The sequence below is a fragment of the Oryx dammah genome, unplaced genomic scaffold (assembly GCF_014754425.2).
Source record: "Oryx dammah isolate SB20612 unplaced genomic scaffold, SCBI_Odam_1.1 HiC_scaffold_7, whole genome shotgun sequence".
NCBI classification, from domain to species: Eukaryota; Metazoa; Chordata; class Mammalia; order Artiodactyla; family Bovidae; genus Oryx; species Oryx dammah.
In genome coordinates, this window is record NW_024070191.1 from 35,776,533 (window position 1) to 35,797,846 (window position 21,314).

Consider the following 21,314-nt stretch of genomic DNA (forward strand, 5'->3'; position numbering starts at 1 on the left):
ATACACACACACACACACACACATATATATTCTTTTTCATATTCTTTGCCATTATGGTTTATCACAGGACATTGAATGTAGTTCCCTGGGCTATACATAGGACCTTGTCGTTTGTCCAGTCTCTATACAATAGTTTGCATCTATTAATCCCAAACTTCCACTTCATCCCTCCCGTACCTCCTTCTCCCATAACAACCAACAGACTGTTCTCTGTGTCTGCGTTTCCATTTCATTCATAAATTCATTTATGTCATTTTAGATTCCACATTTAAGTGAGATCATATGGTATTTGTCTTTATCTGACTTATTTGGCTTAGTATGATAATTTCTAGGTCCATTCATGTTGATGCAAATAACATCATTTCATTCTTTTTTATGGCGCAGTAGTATTCCATTGTATATATGGACCACATCTTCTTTACCTGTTCATCTGTCAATGGATATTTAGGTTGCTTCCACGTCCTGGTTACTGTAAATAGTGCTGCAATGAACATAGGGGTACATGTATCTTTTTGAATTATGGTTTTCTCCAGATAGATTCCCAGGAGTAGGATTGCAGGATCATATGGTAACTCTATTTTTGGTTTTTTGAAAGACCTCCATAGCTGTTGCATTAATTTACATTTCCACCAACTCTGTAAGAAGGTTCCCTTTTTTCCACAGCCTCTCCAGCATTTGTTATTTGTAGACTTTTAAATGATTACTAGCCCCCACTTTAGAGATCACGGTTTTCATTCTGTCTGCCCTCTGATGCATGAGGATAAGAGGCTTGTGCAAGCTTCCAGATGTGGGGACTAGCTATGGGGGAAACTGGGTCTTGCTCTGGTGGGCAGGGCCATGCTGGGTAAATCTTTAATCCAATTTTCTGCTGATGGGTTAGGCTGTGCTCCCTCCCTGTATTTTGGCCTGAGGGGCCCAGTAGTAGGCTATAGGTTCTATAAGATGACTTTCCTGGTGGCTCAGATGGAAAAGTGTTTGCCTACAATGCCGGAAACCTGGTTGGATCCCTAGGTTGGGAAGATCCCCTGGAGAAGGAAATGGCAAACCACTCCAGTACTCTTGCCTGGAAAATTCTATGGACGGAGGAGCCTGGTAGGCTAGGTAGGCTACAGTCCATGGGGTCACAAAGAGTTGGACATGACTGAGTGACTTCGCTTTTACTTTCTATGGGATAATGGCAACGTCCTCTAAAAGGACTTATGCCAGCATGCTGCCCTCCCCAGACTTCTGCTGCTTACAACCCTGAGCCCATGGCAGGCCACTGCTGACCCCGGCTTCCGCCGGAGACTCCCAAACACTCACAGGAGAGTCGGGCTCAGTCTTGTGGGGGGTCAGTGCTCCTTGCTCCTGGGTGCTGGTGCACACAAGGTTTTGTTTGTGCCCTCCAGGAGTCTGTGTTTTCCCAGTCTTAGGGAAGTTCTGTAATAAAATCCTGCTGACCTTCAGAGTCAGATTCCCTGGGGATTCCCAGTCCCTTTACCAGATCGTCAGGTTAGGACGTCTGTGGGGCCTCAAACTTTCGCCAGCAGCTCAAGAACTTCTTTGATATAATTTGTGGATTGCTCACCCGGCAGCTCTGTAGCGGGGCTAATGTCGACCTGGAGGACTTAAGCCACGTGCCACGCCTTCCAGGTCTGCTGCAGCCAGAGGCCCTGTCCCCGGGGGGGCCGCTGCTGACCCGCGCCTCCGTAGGAGACCCTCCAACATGTGAGTCTGAGCAAACTCTGAGAGATGGTGAAGGACAGGGAAGCCTGGCCTGCTGCAGTCCAAGGGGTTGCAAATAGTCAGACATGACTGGACAATTTAGCAACAACAACAATTTAGAGATAAGAAAAGTAAAGCTCAGTGAGGTCCAGCGAACTGCCTCTTCACAAAACCAAAAAAATACAGAGACAGGGCTATAATCACATCTACGACTCCAGAGACCACTTCTAATCAAATGTTGAAGGTTACAGTACAGTATCACCAGCCTGCCTTGGCCAATTCCCCATTCATTCAGTACATTTTTTATTGAGCGCCTATAATGTTCCAGACACGGGATGCAGCAGTGAACCACATCTCTGCCCCCATGGAGTACAGGTTAAGACCTCAGAACCAAGGTGTACTAAGAAACATCCTACCAGGAAGAACACACACACCCACACTCATGGTTTCCCCACCACTGCGGCCAAGGGACGGGCCACTTCTTCCTCTTTCATTTCAATTTACTGGAATAAAAACCTATGCATGTAAAAATGAAGGGAGCTTACAAACTGATTTCCTCCTGCAGTATCATCCCTCCAAGAAGGGTGACTCAGGGCCCCTAATCCCAGCTCTGTTTCACCCAAGATTTGAGGCACGATGGCCAGCTGGCCCGGGTCTCATTCACAGAGGGTAAAGTTGACTGCACGTTCTTCCCTTCCTCACCACAGTCGGCTCTGCGCTAAGGATGGACCCAAGTTCATTCTCACCATCAGTCTCTGTCAGCCCACCCTCACCTCTCACCATCTTCCCTAGAAGGAAGGCAGATGTCTTCACGCCCTCCAACTAAACACGTTTTCCAACCTTTGTGACAAGAGAATTTTTGTTTGTTGCAGGAACGGGTCCTGACTTGCAGACTCTTCTCCCTGCTGTGCTGGGATAAAACAAACTTGGAACGATAATGAAAGAATTGCTGAAGTCACTGAACCAGAGCTGACTCCGAGGCTGGGGGCCTGGGGAATTCCTCCATCTGCCCAGGGGTCTGTTTTATCGCCTTCCTGTCTTTCAATCTGACTTTTCTTACTATGTATGAGTCAGCTTCCAGATTGCTCAGAAAATAGTCCTTTCCTTACTCAAAGGAGCTCAGTTCTGCTTGGTTCTCAAAGATGGAACAAGAGGATAGTTCTCTTTGACTTACCCTCTGAAGAAGATTTTTATTTTAAAATAACCCCCTCGGAAATGGTATCCTTATCAGCAGTGCCTTACGGCCTCTATAGCAGAACAAATTAGCACTGGACTCTGTATGGCTTGGTCCCCATCTCTCATCACGGTAACTCTCAGGGAGTTGCATGCCTCCAATAAGATTCTAGATACCTCTGACGGGAGCTGGAGCCCCTGGTACAGTGGTACCCAGGGTTGTGCCAGGCACTCAGGCTGCTTAGTGCTTCTGGATTATCCAAAATAGCATATTCAGACTCAAAACAGGAAGAAAAAGAAAGATTTTTCCTCTGCATCTGAACATAATTTTGTGTAAACAATCAGCTCACTCATCTCTGCTGCTGCTGCTAAGTCGCTTCAGTTATGTCTGACTCTGTGCAACCCCAGAGACGGCAGCCCACCAGGCTTCCCCGTCCCTGGGATTCTCCAGGCAAGAACACTGGAGTGGGTTGCCATTTCCTTCTCCAATGCATGAAAGTGAAAAGTGAAAGTGAAGTTGCTCAGTCATGTCCGACTCCTAGCGACCTCATGGACTGCAGCCTACCAGGCTCCTCCGTCCATAGGATTTTCCAGGGAAGAGTACTGGAGTGGGTTGCCATTGCCTTCTCTGCACTCATCTCTACAACAGGATAAAGACCAGATGTAGGCAGTGAGTACATCTTATCTGGAAGGAATAAGGAGTTTAACAAGATAAACATCTTGGGATGTGATAAAACCCAGAGACTCCTTCCTGGGCTGTCATTAATTTTTTTTTTTTAATCCAGCAATATGTGACTTATCAGAGAGATTTATATTCAGCTGAAAACAAAGTTATTTTGAGCTGAGCAAATGAAAATGCTTAAAATACAGTGGCACAGAATGAACTTTTAGCATATCAATGGATGTCTCATTAAATTTCTCAAGGACAGTGATTTTCTGAGGACAGGATTAAAAGCAAATCTTTTGTGATGTCAGACTCTACCTAGGGCCCAGCACCCAGAGGAGTTCAAATTTTATTTATAAAAATAAACTTATTTTAAAAATTGATTTATTAAAGAAACAGATTGCACTGAAAACATGTCAGGCACTCTTCTATGTGTTTTACAACTATTTACTCATGTTCCTTTCTCTTTCTGCTTTGAGGTCAAGTGTGTTGTTTAGCAGAAGCAATAGCATAAATGAAGAAACTCTGAGCATCCTGGCACGTCTGCGTCAACCCTGGTCGCACTGACCCCTCTGCTTGTGTTGATGTCTGTTCCTAAGCGTTAACTCCAGACTCAGGCTGTGTCCAGGTCAGAGTTCCTCTGTCAGGCACGGCTTTTACCATCTCACCATCTGTCTTCATAACAAGCTCCCCAGCACCTCCCATCTCTGACTTGTGCCCTCTGTTGTTTTCAGGCTGAACCACATAAAACTGCTAATCTTTGTTGTTGATGTTTCAGCTGGTTTCGTTTTATTTTTAAAAAATGATAATTTCATGCAATTCAACCTTATGCTGTCTACACTTTTAAAAATTGAGGTATAGTTGATCTGGGGGCTTCCCAGTGGCTCAGCAGTAAAGAATCTGCCTGCAGTGCAGGAGCCACCGGAAATGTAGGTTCGATCCCTGGCTCTGAAAGATCCCCTGGAGGAAGGCGTGGCAACCCACTCCAGTATTTTGCCTGGAGAATCCCACAGACAGAGGAGCCTGGCGGGGTACAGTCCATGGGGGCACAAAGAGTCGGACATGACTGAAGCAACTTAGCACCAAGCACCATAGTTGATTTACAATATTAGTTTCAGGTACACAACATAGTGATTCAAAATTTTTACAGATTATACTCTAGCTCAATTGATAAAGAATCCGCCTGCCCTGCAGGAGACCCTGGTTTGATTCCTGGGTCAGGAAGATCCACTGGAGAAGGGATAGGCTACCCACTCCAGTATTCTTGGGCTTCCCTTGTGGCTCAGCTGGTAAAGAATCTGGCTGCAAAGTGGGAGACCTAGATTCGATCCCTGGGTTGGGAAGGCCCCCTGGAGAAGGGAAAGGCTACCCACTCCAGTATTCTGGCCTGGAGAATTCCATGGACTGTATAGTTCAAGGGGTCACTAAGAGTCGGACATGACTACGTGACTTTCACTTTTCTCATCAGTTCAGTTCAGCCGCTCAGTCGTGTCCGACTCTTTGTGACCCCATGAATCGCAGCACGCAAGGCCCCCCTGTCCATCACCATCTCCTGGAGTTCACTCAGTCTCATGTCCATCGAGTCCGTGATGCCATCCAGCCATCTCATCCTGGGTCGTCCCCTTCTCCTCCTGCCCCCAGTCTCTCCCAGCATCTTAGTCATTACAAAATATTAGATATATTCCCCATGCTATACAATGTATCCTCATAACTTATTTACCCTCTACATAGTAGTTTGTTAATTCTACCCCTATCATGTCCCTCCCGTCTTCCTTCTTCCTAGTGCTAACCACGAGTTTGTTCTCTGTGTCTGTGATTCTGCTGCTTTTTTGTTATATTCACTAGTTTGTTGTATTTTTTTTAGATTCCTCATAAAAGTGATATCATACTCTATTTGCCTTTCTCTGTCTGATGTATTTCACTAAGCATAATGCCCTCCAAGTCCACCCATCAATGTTGCCTGCATTTTAAAGAGCAATGGGCTGCTTGGAGTGGTCTGAGTAGCTTGAAGTACCTAAACTCTTTAGGTACCTGAGTACCTAAAGTCCCAGAGGTAGTCAACAGCAGTACCTGGATTTAAAATCCTTTTGAACTTACTAGTATGCTACTTTTAGCTACATATTAAAACCTTGCACTCAAAAACAGCTGCTGGAGTTTGAACATCAGATAATTATCCATTTAAAAGCCTGTTACTTTGGGATGAAGACTTTCTCTCTGTAAAATGGAGATAATAATAATGCAGTACTGTCCCATTTGTAAGGTGGCCTTGAGGACTGGATGAGGAAACCTAAGTACAGATTTAGTGTCAGCCACTTACAAAGGTCTGTCTAGTCAAGACTTCTGGAGAAGGCGATGGCACCCCACTCCAGTACTCTTGCCTGGAAAATCCCATGGACGGAGGAGCCTGGTAGGCTGCAGTCCGTGGGGTCACTAGGAGTTGGACACAACTGAGCGACTTCACTTTCACTTTACACTTTCATGCACTGGAGAAGGAAATGGCAACCCACTCCAGTGTTCTTGCCTGGAGAATCCCAGGGACGGGGAAGCCTGGTGGGCTGCCGTCTCTGGGTCGCACAGAGTCAGACACGACTGAAGCGACGCAGCAGCAGCAGCAGTCAAGACTATGGTTTTTCCAGTGCTCATGTATGGATGTGAGAGTTGGACCATAAAGAAAGCTGAGCGCCGAAGAATTGATGCTTTTGAACCGTGGTGTTGGAGAAGACTCTTGAGAGTCCCTTGGACTGCAAAGAGATCCAACCAGTCCATCCTAAAGGAGATCAGTCCTGAATATTCATTGGAAGGACTGATGGCTGAAACTGAAGCTCCAATACTTTGGCCACCTGATATGAAGAACTGACTAACTGGAAAAGACCCAGATGCTGGGAAAGATTGAAGGCAGGAGGAGGAGGGGATGACAGAGGATGAGATGGGTGGATGGCATCACTGATTCGATGGAAGTGAGTTTGAGCAAGCTCCGGGAATTGGTGAGGAACAGCTAAGTCTAGCATCCTGCAGTCCATGGGGTCACAGAGTTGGACACGACTGAACTGAACTGACTGACTTATTAAGCACTGTATCACTCTGTAAAGTGAGCTATTATCTTCAGATTGCTTTTGATACTTTATCCCTGCTTAATAATACACACACACACATACACACAGTCTTTGTCTGCTAATATGTTGCCCTCGAACTGAGAAACTCAATAATAAACTCAAATCATGATGCCAAAGAGGTGGGAGATGAAGGATTAACAGGCCGAGATGTAGTCTCACAATTTCCGCCCGTTACTGGGGCTGAACCTGCAGTTTTGCGTTACAGTATTAGATTTTCTCCCCCTCTTCTTAATTTTTTTTAAGAGGGAAGAGGATGTTGTCACGCCTAGGGACTACAGGTGTGATTTATCATTCTCGATCTGAGCCCAGGAGTCTCCAGACCAGGTGAGGGATTACAGCCGGAAAAGCTAGAGCCCCAGGGTAATTCTGGTAAACCGTCCCTAAATCCATCCTGGGGGGGGCGGGAGGGGGGGAGCGGGGGTGGGGGGGGGGGGGGGAGGAGCGGGAAATTCCCCTACTTTAAAGTCTAGGAAGCCTGGTCAGGCTGACCCCGGGGCGGGGCTGGGGGGCAGGTGAGGAAATCCCCATCTTCCCCGTCCCAGAAAGCGCTCAGGTAGAAGTCGCACGTCTAAAGCGCACGGGGGCGTTTTCCCCAGGGTCGGTCACCGGGCAGGGGCGGGGAAGTCTGGGCCGGCGGCCCCTTTAAGGCCGCGACCCACGTGCCCCGTGACGTCAGAGCAGGAAGTGTTTGAGGAAGTGGCGCCTGTCTCGCGGCTCTGAGGGCCCCGCGCGTTCATGTCTTCGGGGCGGCGCCCGCGCCCCGCCGCCAGGTGAGTGCCTCGGGCGGGCGCCCCCGCTGTCACCCGCACCCCCGTCTCCGAGGCTCCCAGAGACGCGCGAGACCGGCCCCGAGTCCGGGGCTTCCTGGGCGGGGAGGGCTGGGAGGCCCCGGCGGGGTGGTGCCGGGCGGGGGCCCGGGACGCGGCAGTGATTAGTCGGGGCCACTGGGGTCTGAGCCGGGAGGCGCCGGAGCGGGGGGCGCAGCCCGCGGATCCCCTGGCAGGTTCTGGGTGCGGGGGCGTCCTGTCCTGGGCGGGACCCCCACCCCACCCCTTGCTGCTTCCATACAGCTTCGGGGTGAGGTGGATGGGGGTCTGCGAAAGACAGGACTTTGCTGCCCAAACGAAAACCAGACCCAGCCCCCTGCTTTTATGTACGGAGATGAAAAATCAGTTCCGATTTTTCTTTCCCATCGAAGCGCTGTGGCTTCTCTTAACCTTGTCCATCTTCCCACTTTTCCTTAACCATCACCTTTTGTTCCCTCCCTCGTCCCCTACATTGCTTGCAGCGTTAGCAGGACTTCAGTATGAGCTGGTCACCTTCCCTGCCAACCCAGACATGTGGGGCCTGGGAAATGAAAGAGCGGCTTGGGACAGGGGGATTTGGGAACGTCATCCGATGGCACAATCAGGTAGGCTCTGTGCTGCTGGGAGTAGCCGGGGGGCGGCAGGGTTAGGGGGTGCAGACTAAGTCTCATCCCCTACCCACCCTGTGAATGGGGCTCATCTTGGCCCTGGGCTTCTTGGGAGAGAAAGGGCCTGGGAAGACAGCCTCAGGTCCCCTAAGCTGACTAGGTTAGTGGTCTCCAAGCTTTACTGACTATGTCACCTAAATAAATAGTAAAAAAAAAAAAAAAAATTAAGTTTTCAGCTTCAAATATATATTTTAAAATTACATATCTTTGCTAACCTAATATTATCACCTACTAATATATTGTGTAGTTCACTCATTGGAAAAGACTCTGATGCTGGGAGGGATTGGGGGCAGCAGGAGAAGGGGATGACAGAGGATGAGATAGCTGGATGGCATCACCGACTCGATGGACATGAGTTTGGGTGAACTCCGGGAGCTGGTAATGGACCGGGAGGCCTGGCGTGCTGCATTTCATAGGGTTGCAAAGAGTCGGACACAACTGAGCAACTGAACTGAATATATTGTGTACTGATGTATTAGATGTTATGAAACAAGCAAACATGTTTTCACATTTTAGAAAAATCTAAAGTGTAAAAATAATAAAACATTTTTAAATGTTTTAAAAATTAATTTAAAAACCATTTTAAATACTTAGCAGTTATGGTGTCTTCGCAGTGTTGTTTGCAATACCTCACAGCGAGACTTATACAGTAGAGGCACATGAAAATGAGAATTATCGTTGAGGATGGTGGGTGAACATGCACATTTCAAGTAATTTTTATAATTTTGAATTCTTTGGGCCGATTTTACATCTCATAGATCCTCATTGTTTTCTTAATGTCTTTGACACAAGAATTTTTCACCCCGCAAGCATTAGGGCTTCCATATTCCTGTTTGTCCTGGTGATACATGCACTGAAATTCTCCACAAGAATCTCTTTAAGCCACTCATCCATTTTATGAGAGTCCTTTTATTAAAATCCTGGAATGCAAAGTCAAGTGGGCCTTAGGAAGCATCACTATGAACAAAGCTAGTGGAGGTAATGGAATTCCAGTTGAGCTGTTTCAAATCCTAAAAGAAAATGCTGTTAAAGTACTGTACTCAATATGCCAGCAAATTTGGAAAACTCAGCAGTGGCCACAGGACTGGAAAAGGTCACTTTTCATTCCAATCTCAAAGAAAGACAATGCCAAAGAATGTTCAAACTACTGCACAACTACACTCATGTCACACGCTAGCACAATAATGCTCAAAATCCTCCAAGTCACACTTCAACAGTACATGAACCATGAATTTGCAGATGTTCAAGCTGGATTTAGAAAAGGCAGGGGAACCTGAGATCAAATTGCCAACATGCACCAGATCTTCAAAAAGCAAGAGAGTTCCAGAAAAACATCTATTTCTGCTTTATTGACTATGCCAAAGCCTTTGACTATGTGGATCACAAGAAACTGGAAAATTCTGAAAGAGATGGGAATACCAGACCACCTGACCTGCCTCCTGAGAAATCTGTATGCAGGTCAGGAAGCAACAGTTAGAACTAGAGATGAAACAACAGACTTTCCAAATTGGGAAGGGAGTATGTCAAGGCTGTATATTGTCACCATGCCTATTTAACATATGCAGAGTACATCATGAGAAATGCTGGGCTAGATGAATCACAAGCTGGAATCCAGATTGCCGGGAGAAATATCAATCACCTCAGATATGCAGATGACACTACCCTTATGGCAGAGAGCGAAGAAGAACTAAAGAGTCTCTTGATGAAAGTGAAAGAGGAGAGTGAAAAAGTTGGCTTAAAGCTCAGCATTCAGAAAACTAAGATCATGGCATCTGGTCCCATCACTTCATGGCAAATAGATGGGGAAACAGCAGAAACAGTGTCAGACTTTATTTTTGGGGGCTTCAAAATCACTGCAGATGGTAATTGCAGCCATGATATTAAAAGATGCTTGCTCCTTGGAAGAAAAGTTATGACCAACCTAGACAACATATTCAAAAGCAGAGACATTACTTTGCCAACAAGGGTCCGTCTAGTCAAAGCTATGGTTTTTCCAGTAACCATGTATGGATGTGAGAGTTGGACCATAAAGAAAGCTGAGCGCCAAAGAACTGATGTTTTTGGACTGGGTATTGGAGAAGACTCTTGAGAGTCCCTTGGACTGCAAGGAGATCCAACCGGTCCATCCTAAAGGAGATCAGTTCTGAATATTCATTGGAAGGACGGATCCTGAAGCTGAAATTCCAATACTTTGGCCACCTGATGGAAAGAACTGACTCATTGGAAAAGACCCTTATTCTGGGTAAGATTGAAGGCAGGAGGAGAAGGGGACGCCAGAGGATGAGATGGTTGGATGGCATCACTGACTCGATGGACATGACTTTGAGTAAACTCTGGGAATTGGTAAAGGACAGGGAACCCTGGCGTGCTGCAGTCCATGGGGTTGCAAAGAGTCGGGCACGACTGAGTGGCTGAACTGAACATATTAAAATCGGATGATACTGTCCGTAATTCTATGTAAGTGGGGCGCTCGGAGCCTCCGGCCTGTCCCTACCGGCCCCTGTCCGCCCCTGCTGGTAGAAAGCCCGTTGTCCTCGGGATCCCCGAGTGTCAGAAGTGGCGTGCGACCTGAGAGACACTCTGAGCATGGTGCTGCATGGTTAATAGCGGGAGAGTTTCATTTTATGTGTGTTTTTTTTTTTGGATTCCTGTTTTGAGTAACCCCTGCCTATACCCAGCTTGGAGACCTCTGCTCTGGGGAACCCTCACTTACCCTATAGCTAATACTAGCTTCTTGACCCAAAATTCAGACACACTGAAGCCCTTGAGGGAAGGTACCCACTTTTTAATGAAGGGCCTCCAGCATCTTTCTGGACTTGAAGAGATGGTGGATTCCCAGGAGCCTGGCTGCAGCCAGCAGGGAGAGTCATGCCGGCCTCCGGCCAGTCACAACAGAGGTCATCTCAGACCCCCAGCCTCCTCTATCAGCTGGAAGACGTGGAGCTCTGAATGGGTGGAGCAGCTCCCAGTGGATGGAGCAACCCCTAGAGGAACGTGGGGGCCAGAGGACAGTCCTGCAGGTGGTAGTTATTCAAAGTCACCAGGGAAACTCCCGATGCCAGCAAACCCCGTGGCTGGGGGGAAAGGGGGGTGCAGCAGAGCCCTGGCATCAGGACGGAAGAGCTAGCTCCTTCCCCAGTTCAGTTCAGTTGCTCAGTCGTGTCTGACTCTTTGTGACCCCATGGACTGCAGCACGCCGGGCCTCCCTGTCCCTCACCAACTCCCGGAGCTCAGCTCCTTGCTCAGCCCCACACAGACCTGGGCCGGGGCCTTCAGAGTCTCAGCTCCAGCCCGTGTCCCACTGCAGCGTCATCTCGGCTTCCTTGAGAGAGAGTTCTGTCAGGATGGGCCACTGTCTGCTGTCTCCACCCCCGGGGGCCCCCGTGTGCTCTCTGGGCTTGGGGTACGGAGAGAGAGAGAGAGTGTGTGTGTCTTCTATTTCAAATTCCTTCTCCTGTTCAAAAACCTTATTTAACAAAACAAACCGAAAGCCAAGCTCTCCTGCCGTCTGGGGCCCCTGCCCTCCCTGCCTCTGCCCTTTGGGCTCCAGCAGGTCAGTCAGCGAGGCCCGCCAGTGGAGTCAGGGGTCGGTTCTCCCTGAGCTCCTCAGCTTCCCGTGCAGCCCATGTGTCTGTGGAGGAGGGCTCCCATCAGCCCGGACCCTGTCTGCCTTTGGGCCTCTTCCAGTTCCCTCACAGAAACTCCATGTTGCGCATGTATTGGGTGCCCAAGAGTCAGCCACCGTTTGATGAAGGCCTTTTTGGAAAAAGGAAGGCAGTGCTAATGAAGTGTTATAAATGTAAGCTCCCAACCATGGTCATCGCAGCCTGGGAGAGGGACCCCAGGGCTGCGACCTTACCCTGGGGGTTGGGAAGGCTGCCCCGGGGGCATCACCAGGCGGGAGGAACAAGCAGCCTGAGGGTTGGTGGGCGCTGGCCAGGTTGGGAGGGTGAGAAGAGGGCCCAGGCTGGGGGGGCGGCCTGGTCAGAGCCCCTGCTAAGGGTGGGCCCTGGCCATCGGGTGTGAGCGGGTGGGCTGATGGGGGAGCTGGGTGCAAGGGAGGCTGATGTGCAGAAGGTGGGTGCTGCTGCTTTGGGTTGGGGGGACACATGGGAAGGGGCCCAGGCAGTGCTGGGAGGGGCAGTCAGCTCTCCCCAAAGACATTCTGATTTCTACCGGGTAACAACTCCCACCTGGCTTATTTCAAACCACTGGCGGCTTGACCACCTTGCTCACCAAATTCCTGGATATTAGCCGTCAGCTCTTGGGGTGTGGTACTGGGACCCCGCTCGCCCTGCCTCGTCCACTGGGGAGAGCAGTTATGAGGTTTCTGGAGTACTCCAGGCGTGAGACTGGATGGGGCTGATGGCTGTGGAGGTGGGCAGATTTAAGAGCTGTTTTCAGGGTGACAAGCGGCAGGAGGTAGGGGTGGGGTGGACGTGAGGGGCTGGGGGGAGGCGTCCAGCGTTCACAGGTGTGTGGTGAGCACTTGGCCGTGACCTGGCTCAGTCCAGGAAGCGCTCCAGGTCCTCCCGGGCTGTTCCCCCGTCAGGGAAATCCCTGGGCTGATCTGGGTACTCAGGGGAGGGTTTTTCATCAGCGTCCACAATCAGAACATGAGCGGCGGGCTCTCTGGGAGACCCCCTTGCCTACCAAGCCTCCGGAAGAGGGCACCCAGGAGAGAGGGGCGGATATGTAACTCCAGTCGGGCAGAGTCACGGATTCTACTGAACGTGACAGCCACACGTGTTTTCCTAACACGCCATGTGCCTTGTCCATAAGAGAGGATATTTCTGCTTCCTCAGAGGAGTCACACGAGAGAGCCCAAGCATTGGCACCCTCATTCGGAAGAGAGACACCTAATGATCAGACCCACGTTTGTGGAGAGCGCACCGCATGCCTGCGTGGGTGAGACGTTTCGCCTGCTTTGTCTCCAGTTGGCACGGCAGCCCCCAGCAGGAGTACTGTTGTTCTTACTCCCATTTCGTATCCGAGGAAACTGAAGTGTAGGGAGGTTAACCCCTTCCCAGAGAGGCTGAACCCTCCTAGTAGGTAAAGGAGCCAGAATCGTCTGAACCTGTTCCTCTTTGAATCCCAGCCTCGTGCCTCGTCCACTGGCTTGTGGCTTCTCCAAGGTGGGCATCCAAGGTCAAGGACACCCCCGGGAAGGCTGAGTTTTGTCCACCGTCAGTCTAAACTGTTTGGAAGCACTATAGTGAGAACTCCCGCTTTGGATGACAGAATATGTAGGTCTTCCTTGCTAAGCAGAGACCCCGAGAATGAGTATTTCGGAGGGAGGAAGGGCAGTGGAACAAATGACCCCACCCGCCTCCCTGAGTGTTTTGTCGAAGTGTGGGCTTCGACAGTCCCTGCTGTGTGGATACTCTCTTAAATCTTCAGCCCAAGTACTGTCTAGAAGGGCTGGCATTTTCAGTAGGATGTTTTGTTAGACACAAAGGGAGAAGGAGAAGACGAGGTGACCTCAGTGACCTCAGCTGCAACCTCTTCGAGGACTGAGAGCTTGCATCACACAGACCTGGGCTTGGGTCCCGGCTCTGGTGTGGGCAGCTTTGGGGCTTTGCACCACAGCCTCCCACGTAGATTTGGAAGAAGCTAAGATACTGATCCCTTCTGCTGTCAACCTGTCTGGGCCAAAAGCCTCCAGAGCGCCTTGCAGACATAAGCACTGGCATCCTGGGTCTTAGATGAGTGAGACGCCCCAGGGCGCCTTGCTAATGTCACATCCTCCACGCGCTGGAAAGTGCTGCCTGATCCCTGTGGACACACTGGTCACCGCTGGAGAAGTAGGGCCAGCTCTCCCTGTCCCCTCACTGGACGATGCTACGCTCGCTGTAGCCTGTCTGTGTCTTCAAATCTTACAGGCTTTGAGCGCTGGCCTGAGCTATCAGGGGTCCATCTTTTTGACGATCCTGACTTACTATGCTCACGCTCTAGTCGAGGGAGTGAAATGACTACTCAGGAACATATCAAACAGGTGTGAATACGAGCACCAGATTGTGCAGAAATCGTCACGGCTCTTGTTTAGCAAAGGTGTCATCGCCAGGCGTGACGGATGCCTTATCCACACTGCCTCCTGTGTGCTTGGGTGTGATAGGAGGATCCTCAGGCAGGATTTGATAGGAGGTGGGATATCCCTGCCTGGAGAATCCTGTGGGCAGAGGAGCCTGGCAGGCTGCTGTGCATGGGGTCGCACAGAGCTGGACGTGCCTGAAGGGCCTTGGCATGGAGCGTGGGCCGCGTGCTGTGCGGAGGGGCAGAGGCGGCAGGTGGTGTGGGGAGAGGAAGGAGGAACGTGCTCCAAGCCCCCGAGAGCCCCACGCTCTGTCTCATTTAACCAACAGCGCCAGAAGGGGTATGGTCACCCCCATCTTGTGGATAAAGACCCAGAGGCTTAGGTGATGAGGTTGAGGTCACACATCAACCAGGTGAGGTGTGAGGGATCATCAGTGATCTGACCTTCTTCCTCCCCAGCTCCTGTGGGTGGGTCTGGAAACGAAGGGAGTGGGCGGGGTCAGCCGGCTGACCTCAGCCTTCTGACTCTGGGCCCTCCTTCCCGAAACACTCATCTGGGAGGGAGGATCTGAGAAGGAACACAGAAGGTGTTTCCAGCCCCCCTCTTAGACCACAGAGGCCTGTTAAGTGGTTGCCTTGGTAATAGGAGGTGGCTTCGTGACCCAAGGGTGTGGACAGACCCTTTGGCCCCCTGTTCATGGCTCCCCAGCCATTAGAAAAAGGCTGCCAGGGAGGCCGGTGGCTCCTTCAGAGGCTGGCCTTCAGCTCGCTTCTCTTGTAGTGCCGTCCAGGGGTCCCAGGAGTCTGGGGGAGCCTGTCCCCCCAAGCTGCCCCCACTTCAGAGTACACTCACCTTTGTACACAAAAGGCAAAAAGGTCCCAGAGACTTGAAGGACCTTCGTAATCAGCTGCCTTTGATGGAGACACCATCCTGGGCCCCTTTCTCCATTTTCTCCAGATACACCACTTTTAAATTTTGTCCCAACTTCCTAGGAGTTGGGTACTGAGATGGTTCGGGCCAAGTCTGGGATTCCAGAGAACTGAGCCAAGACTGGGAGATTCCAGGCCAAATAGAGTTAGTCATCCATATCCTGCGTGTTATTGCCGCCTGGGGACAGACACCCCCCGAGTTTCAAAATCATCTTCACAATTTGTTCATGATTAATTGAATTTTGCTTTCCAGAGAACGTATGTGTTTAGCCACAGAAGGTCCTTCTACCTGGGTTTCTGTTTCAAGTGAAAGATTAATCATGGAAAGATGGGAATGTTTTAGAGTACTTCCTAGAGGGTCGCAGGGTAAGAGGTGGCTGTCTCTGTGGGACCCTCAGGCCTGGGAAGGCAGGGTTTTTCCTGGCACCGCAGGACCATGCTGAGCTGCCCTCTCAGTGTTGGGGCCTGTGCCCACTTAACCCCATGGTGTGTTCCGTGTTCGTGTCACGAAATTCACTCTCTAGGTTGAGTTTGACTGTTCTTTAGTCTTTAATATCAATCTTCAGTATCAGGGTCTATTAGTGGATTCTGGGATGGGCCAGGTGACGGCTGTGTGTGAGCTCCGGTGTTTGTATTGGGCAGGAAATTACAGCTATCTGCAATCACCCAGTGTATATGCAGACGGATTCTATAAAATATTTCCTAAGGCACGTAATGTCTACCCTTTGGGTTTGACTTATCTCATGTTTTTTTTTTTAAGATTCATTTATTTTCTTACTTATTTTGGCTGTGCTGTGTCTTCGCCGCTGCTCGGCCTTTTCTCTTGTTGCAGCGAGTGCGGGCTGCCCTTCGTTGCGGTGCCTGGGCTTCTCATCGCGGTAGCTTCTCTTGTTGCAGGGCACAGGCTCTGGGCACATGGGCTTCAGTAATTGTGCCTCGTGGGCTCTAGAGCACCGGCCCAGTAGTTGGGGTGCATGGGCTTAGTTGCTCCACAGCATGTGGGATCTTCCAGGACCAGGGATCAAGCCTGGTGTCCCCTACATTGCAAGGCAGCTCCTTAACCGCTGGTCCACCAGAGAAGCCCTGTCAGTCATCTTCATGAAGGAAGCGTATTGTTGATGCTCAGGAGAATAGTGACCCCTCCCAAGATGTCTGCGTCCTAACCCCCTGAGCCTGTGAAGGTGTTAGGTTGAGCTGCAGAGGGAATCAGCGTTGCTAATCAGCTGACCTTAGTTGGGAAGCTCATCCTGGACGATCTGGGTGGACTCAGTGTAACCACAGGGGTCACTGAAAGTGACTAGGGAGACTGGAGACTCGGTGTCAGCAGTGCACCAGCAAAGGCTGGGCTGGTCACTGCTGGCTTGGAGCTGGAGGAAGGGGCTGTGGGCCACAGGTTATAGGCAGACCCTAGGTTCTAGGGCAGACATGAAGGGCATTCTTCCCTAGGGCCTCTGAAGAGGACATGGCCCGCCAACAGCTTGATTTCAGTCCCATGAGACCCTCACCAGACTTCTGAACCTCCAGAACCATCGGGAAGTAAATCGGTGGTGTTTAAAGCCAGTGAGCTAGTGGCAGTTTCTTGTAGCAGTGATAGAAAACGAATGCATAGAAAACGAATGCACTGTCGTGTATATTAAACTAGGTGCAGATTTTTAAACTCGAGGAGACGTCCTGCAGTAACAAACCACGAGTTGCAGTACAGTTGCTTAAAACAACCATCCATCTCAACATCACGTGCTCAGCGGACACTCCTGGCGGCCTGACCTCCTTCTGCAGCATGGCCGTCCGTCTCCTCCCATTGCTGGAGCTCGGGTTTTTGTGCGATCCCGCCCACCTGCAAACAAGCTTCTAGACACGTATCAGAATGGCTGTTGGTGGAATTACCAGAGAACTGGGCAAAAAAATGAGTCTGAACCCTAACGGGAAGTGAAACTTGAAAGCAGGTTCGAATCACTTTGAGTGCAGGGGATTCGGGAAGTTCACGATGCAGAGGGTGGAAAGTCTCGTGTAACGCAGTCTGGTTGTTCGTCAGTGAAACAAATCGTGGCCTCTTGACACACACCCTAACTCGAGCAGTGCTAGCTGGACGCCCATCCAAGGTCGCTCATCCAGCTGTCCTGGTGGGTTCAAGAGCAGCAGGACTGCCAGTTTTTTAAAGAGGTCAGCTCTTCTTCAAGGGCACCTCCGAATCCTGGCCAGAGATCGGGGTTCTAACGGCGCAGTAAGTGGACCAAGTGGCAGAGCCCAGCCGTCAGCACCTGCTGCTGTGGGCGATGCTGGGGAGCGTGGCTCAGAGCAGGCGTGGGCTGCCAGAGGGTGAGCCTTTGAAATACTGCCGGGTGGGGGCCCATCACGAAAAGGCACGTCTTGTATGATCCTTTTTATGTGAAGTATCCAGACGGCTAAATCTGTAGAGGCAGCATGTAGTCGTGTGCTCGTCTAGGCCTGGGGGTGAGGATTTCTTTGGGAGATGATGAATATGTTCTCTTTTAAAATAATTTAACTAATTAGTCCCTTGGACTTCAAGGAGATCCAACCAGTCCATCCTAAAGGAAATCAGTCCTGAATATTCATTGGAAGGACTGATGCTGAAGCTGAAGCTCCAATACTTTTGCCACCTCATGCGAAGAACTGACTCATTGGAAAAGACCCTGATGTGGGAAAGATTGAAGGCGGGAGGAGAAGGAGACAACAGAGGATGAGATGGTTGGATGGCATCACCAACTCAATGGACATGCTGCTGCTGCTGAGTCATTTCAGTCGTGTCCGACTCTGTGTGACCCCATAGATGGCAGCCCACCAGGCTCTCCCGTCCCTGGGATTCTCCAGGCAAGAGCACTGGAGTGGGTTGCCATTTCCTTCTCCAGTGCATGAAAGTGAAAAATGAAAGGGAAGTTGCTTGAGTGAACTCTGGGAGTTGGTGATGGACAGGGAGGCCTGGCGTCCTGCAGTCCTTGGGGTCACGAAGTCAGACGCGACTGAGCGGCTGACCTGACCTGAACTGAGTGAAGCTGCTGAGTCTTAGTTGCGGCGCTGAGATCTTCGGTCTTGGTGTGGCACGCGGGACCTTTAGTTGCAGCACGTAAAGCTATTAGTTGTGGCATGTGGGGTCTAGACCCTCGACCGGGGGCCGAACCCTGGCCCCCCGCACCACGAGCACCGAGTCCCAGCCACTGGACCACCAGGGAGGCCCTGGTGAGCACGCTCTGAAACCGACTGTGACTTTGGCCACGTTACTCTGAATGTGCCCCAGACCATCAGCGTGTGTGGTTTCCATGGATGAGTTGAATGGTGTGTGAATGATACCTCAGAGCTGTTGGGGAAAAAAAAACAACTAAGCATATAAGGGGACTCTGTGACCGAGGCTTAACCACAGCCGTGTGGGGACTTGATAGAAGCCACTTGGGAGAGTGCCCTGGGTGGGGTTGCTGGAAGTATCTGCTTCTGGCCTTGGAGCCGTCACAGTCAAAAGATGCCTCCACCTCACTCCTGAAGCTTTCATTCGTGAATGTCGGCTTTAGGGACGGGTCTGCTGACCAGCGAGTAAGGCGTCCCAGGGGACACTGTCTGTTTCTTGTCTGCGTGCGCGTGTGCTGAGTTGCTTCAGTCGTGTTCAACTCTCAGCGACCCTGTGGGCAGCAGCCTGCCAGGCTCCTCTGTCCGAGGGATTTCCCAGGCAAGAATGCCGGAGTGGGTTGCCATCTCCTCCTCCAGGGGATCTTCCCCACCCAGGGATCGAACCCAGGTCTCTTCCGTCTCCTGCACTGGCAGGTGGGTTCCTTACCACTAGCGCTACCGGGGGAGCCCTGACTCCCACTGCCCTTTTGCTCCCAGGCGGGCCCTTGGTCTGCAGGGATCATGGCTGGATCAGTGGACCTGTGACCTCGATGCGCGTCTGCCGCCCTGAGGAAGCACGTGTCCCTGAGGGCCTTGGCACGACCTCGACATGCATCCGTTGAGTCCCAGTCTGGACCGAATGAATTCCTGCACTTACAAGACTTAGGATTCCTCGTAACGCACGTTTTCATAAACAGACAAAATGGTCCAGTGGGGCCTCTAGGACACCCAGTGGAGTTTTGGTACCATTCTGAAGGCTTTTCCTGCTGGATTTCTCCTCTGCCTGCCCTGCAGGTCAGGGCTGGTCCCAGGGCATGTGGGCTCTTAGGGGGCTCTCAATGCAGGGGCCCGGGGGCCCGGGAGGGGGCAGCCAAGTGCTGACCTGGCTGCTGCCTGGACACCCGGGGGGAGGGAAGAGTTAATCCTCGGACCCAGGCGGTCTGTAGTTCACAAGAATTGTAGTGATTCCCTCATTCCCGTTCATGAAGCTTCCATGGAGGGCACTATGTCAGTTACTGCATTAAAGGTTAAACTCCTGAGGATGGACAAGCCTATAGTGTAACAGAGAAAAGAGAAAGTAACCCTGTGACCCTGCAGAAAATAAGTCTTTGATGGGTAAGTGCCGTGAAGGAGTGTCCTGTTGAGACAGGAGGGCAGGAGCCCCTGCCGTGGGGGGCACCCGGGCCTTGCCTCGGAGCAGAGACCAGAGGGCACGGGCCGGGCCAGCAGTCTGAGCCTGACTGGGCATCGGAGGCCTGAGGTGGAGTCGCAGGAGGAGGATGGAAAGGTGGGTTAGAGCCCAGCTTCAGGGAGTTTTAAATGCCGGCGGTGCCTGCGTGGGGCTGCCACCCAATGCCTGCTAAGGGCTGGATGCTGCTAGGGGCTCAGCCCTGAGGCATCCCTGAAAGGTGGATGTCAGAGTTCCCACTTTACAGATGGAGAAACCAAGCCAGAGCCCGTGGTCCGCCCAGCATCACAGAGCTGGTAAATGGCTGTGCTGGGATTTGAATCAGCCTGTGTTCCGTCTCCTACACCGCTCTTGCCTTCTCTCTGGAGAGAGAGACCCCCCCCCATCCCCCCAGCAAGAGAAACATAAAACCTGGAGCCAGGGCATTAACTGTTAGGCTGAAGCAACAGGGAAGTGCCTTTTGCTTGGGTCCAAGGTCAAGTCCAGTAGTGCCAGGGGTCAAGGAATGAGGATTCTCTTGGGCAGAAGTGTTCCAAAGAGGTCTCGAGGGGGAGGTGGGGATGGGGCAAGGCCTGGGTGCAGATGTAGGGTGGATAGAGAGGAGCAGGGGTCAGGTCTGGAGGCGGGCTGGAGGAGACTTGGGGCCATCCGTTAAGCAGGCATGCTGCCGGCCTTGGGGGCCTGGAGCTGAGTTACGGGCTGTGTTATGGGCCCAGAGGCGACAGCTGTGGGTTTGACCCTTGGCTGTTTCTGATCATCCCGTGCGTCCTCTGCAGGAGACGGGCGAGCAGATCGCCATCAAGCAGTGCCGGCAGGAGCTCAGTCCCCGGAACCGGGAGCGCTGGTGCCTGGAGATCCAGATCATGAGGAGGTGAGGGCCTGGGCGCCAGCAGCCCCGGGCGGGACCGTGGGGGCAGGGGAGTGTGGGGGCGGGGGACCACAGGGCCCCGGGGGACGCTGCAGTGACTCTGGAGAAGGGCCTCAGGATCTGGAGCCGCAGCCCCAGCTCTCTGGAAAGAGGCGTGAGACCCAGCGCTGATACCCTGATAGAGGTGTCAGGGTCCCAGCCAGACTGTCCAGGCAGGTGGCTGCCGGGGCAGCGGCAGTGACAGCCCACCACCGGCCTGCGGAGGGTTCTGGGTGGGCTTCCTTTGTTATATGATATAAAGTAGCCATTATGCCGAGTTTTCTGTCAGCAAAGATCCTTTTTCCCCAGTGTTTCCAGTTCTGAGCTGGTAGGTGAGTGTCCCTGCTGTGAACCTTTTGCCAGAGTCTGTTCCTCCAGGGGGGCTGGGGTGGGGGGCTGGGGGGCTGCCCTCCCAGCTGGGAAGGCGTGAGGGAGTCGCAGCCCAGCAGGGGCTCCCTCCCGACCCGGGGAAGGGGGTGTCTCCTTGTTCGCAGGAGCACGTGTGCACACACACTGCACACTCTACAAGCAGACACACCCTCACACACGCAACACACACATGCTGCATGCACAGACATGCCACAAACACACCACGCACACTCACTCCACAGACACACAAACCACACACAGATAACCCACACACACCCCGCACGCACAAACATACCACCATCACATGCCACACGAGCAGATACACACACACATGCCACACACACATGCCGTATAGACACACACATACCACAGACACCCCACACACACACCACAAACACACCACCCAAGCAGACACACACACA

At 51.6% G+C, this 21,314-nt stretch overlaps 1 protein-coding gene across 2 annotated transcripts in view; it reads left to right on the forward strand.

Annotated features, from left to right (window-relative positions):
• Positions 1-7,322: 7,322 nt before the first annotated feature.
• Positions 7,323-21,314, forward strand: part of IKBKB (inhibitor of nuclear factor kappa B kinase subunit beta) — a 51,400-nt gene continuing 37,408 nt past the window's right edge. Inside the window, exons 1-3 of one of the 2 annotated variants that reach the window (XM_040243245.1) lie at positions 7,323-7,424; positions 7,943-8,065; positions 20,393-20,487. In XM_040243245.1, coding sequence (XP_040099179.1) covers positions 7,961-8,065; positions 20,393-20,487 — 200 coding nt within the window. In that variant the 5' untranslated portion in view covers positions 7,323-7,424; positions 7,943-7,960. The remainder of the gene's footprint in view (positions 7,425-7,942; positions 8,066-20,392; positions 20,488-21,314) is intronic. The other variant, XM_040243244.1, reaches the window with a different exon arrangement.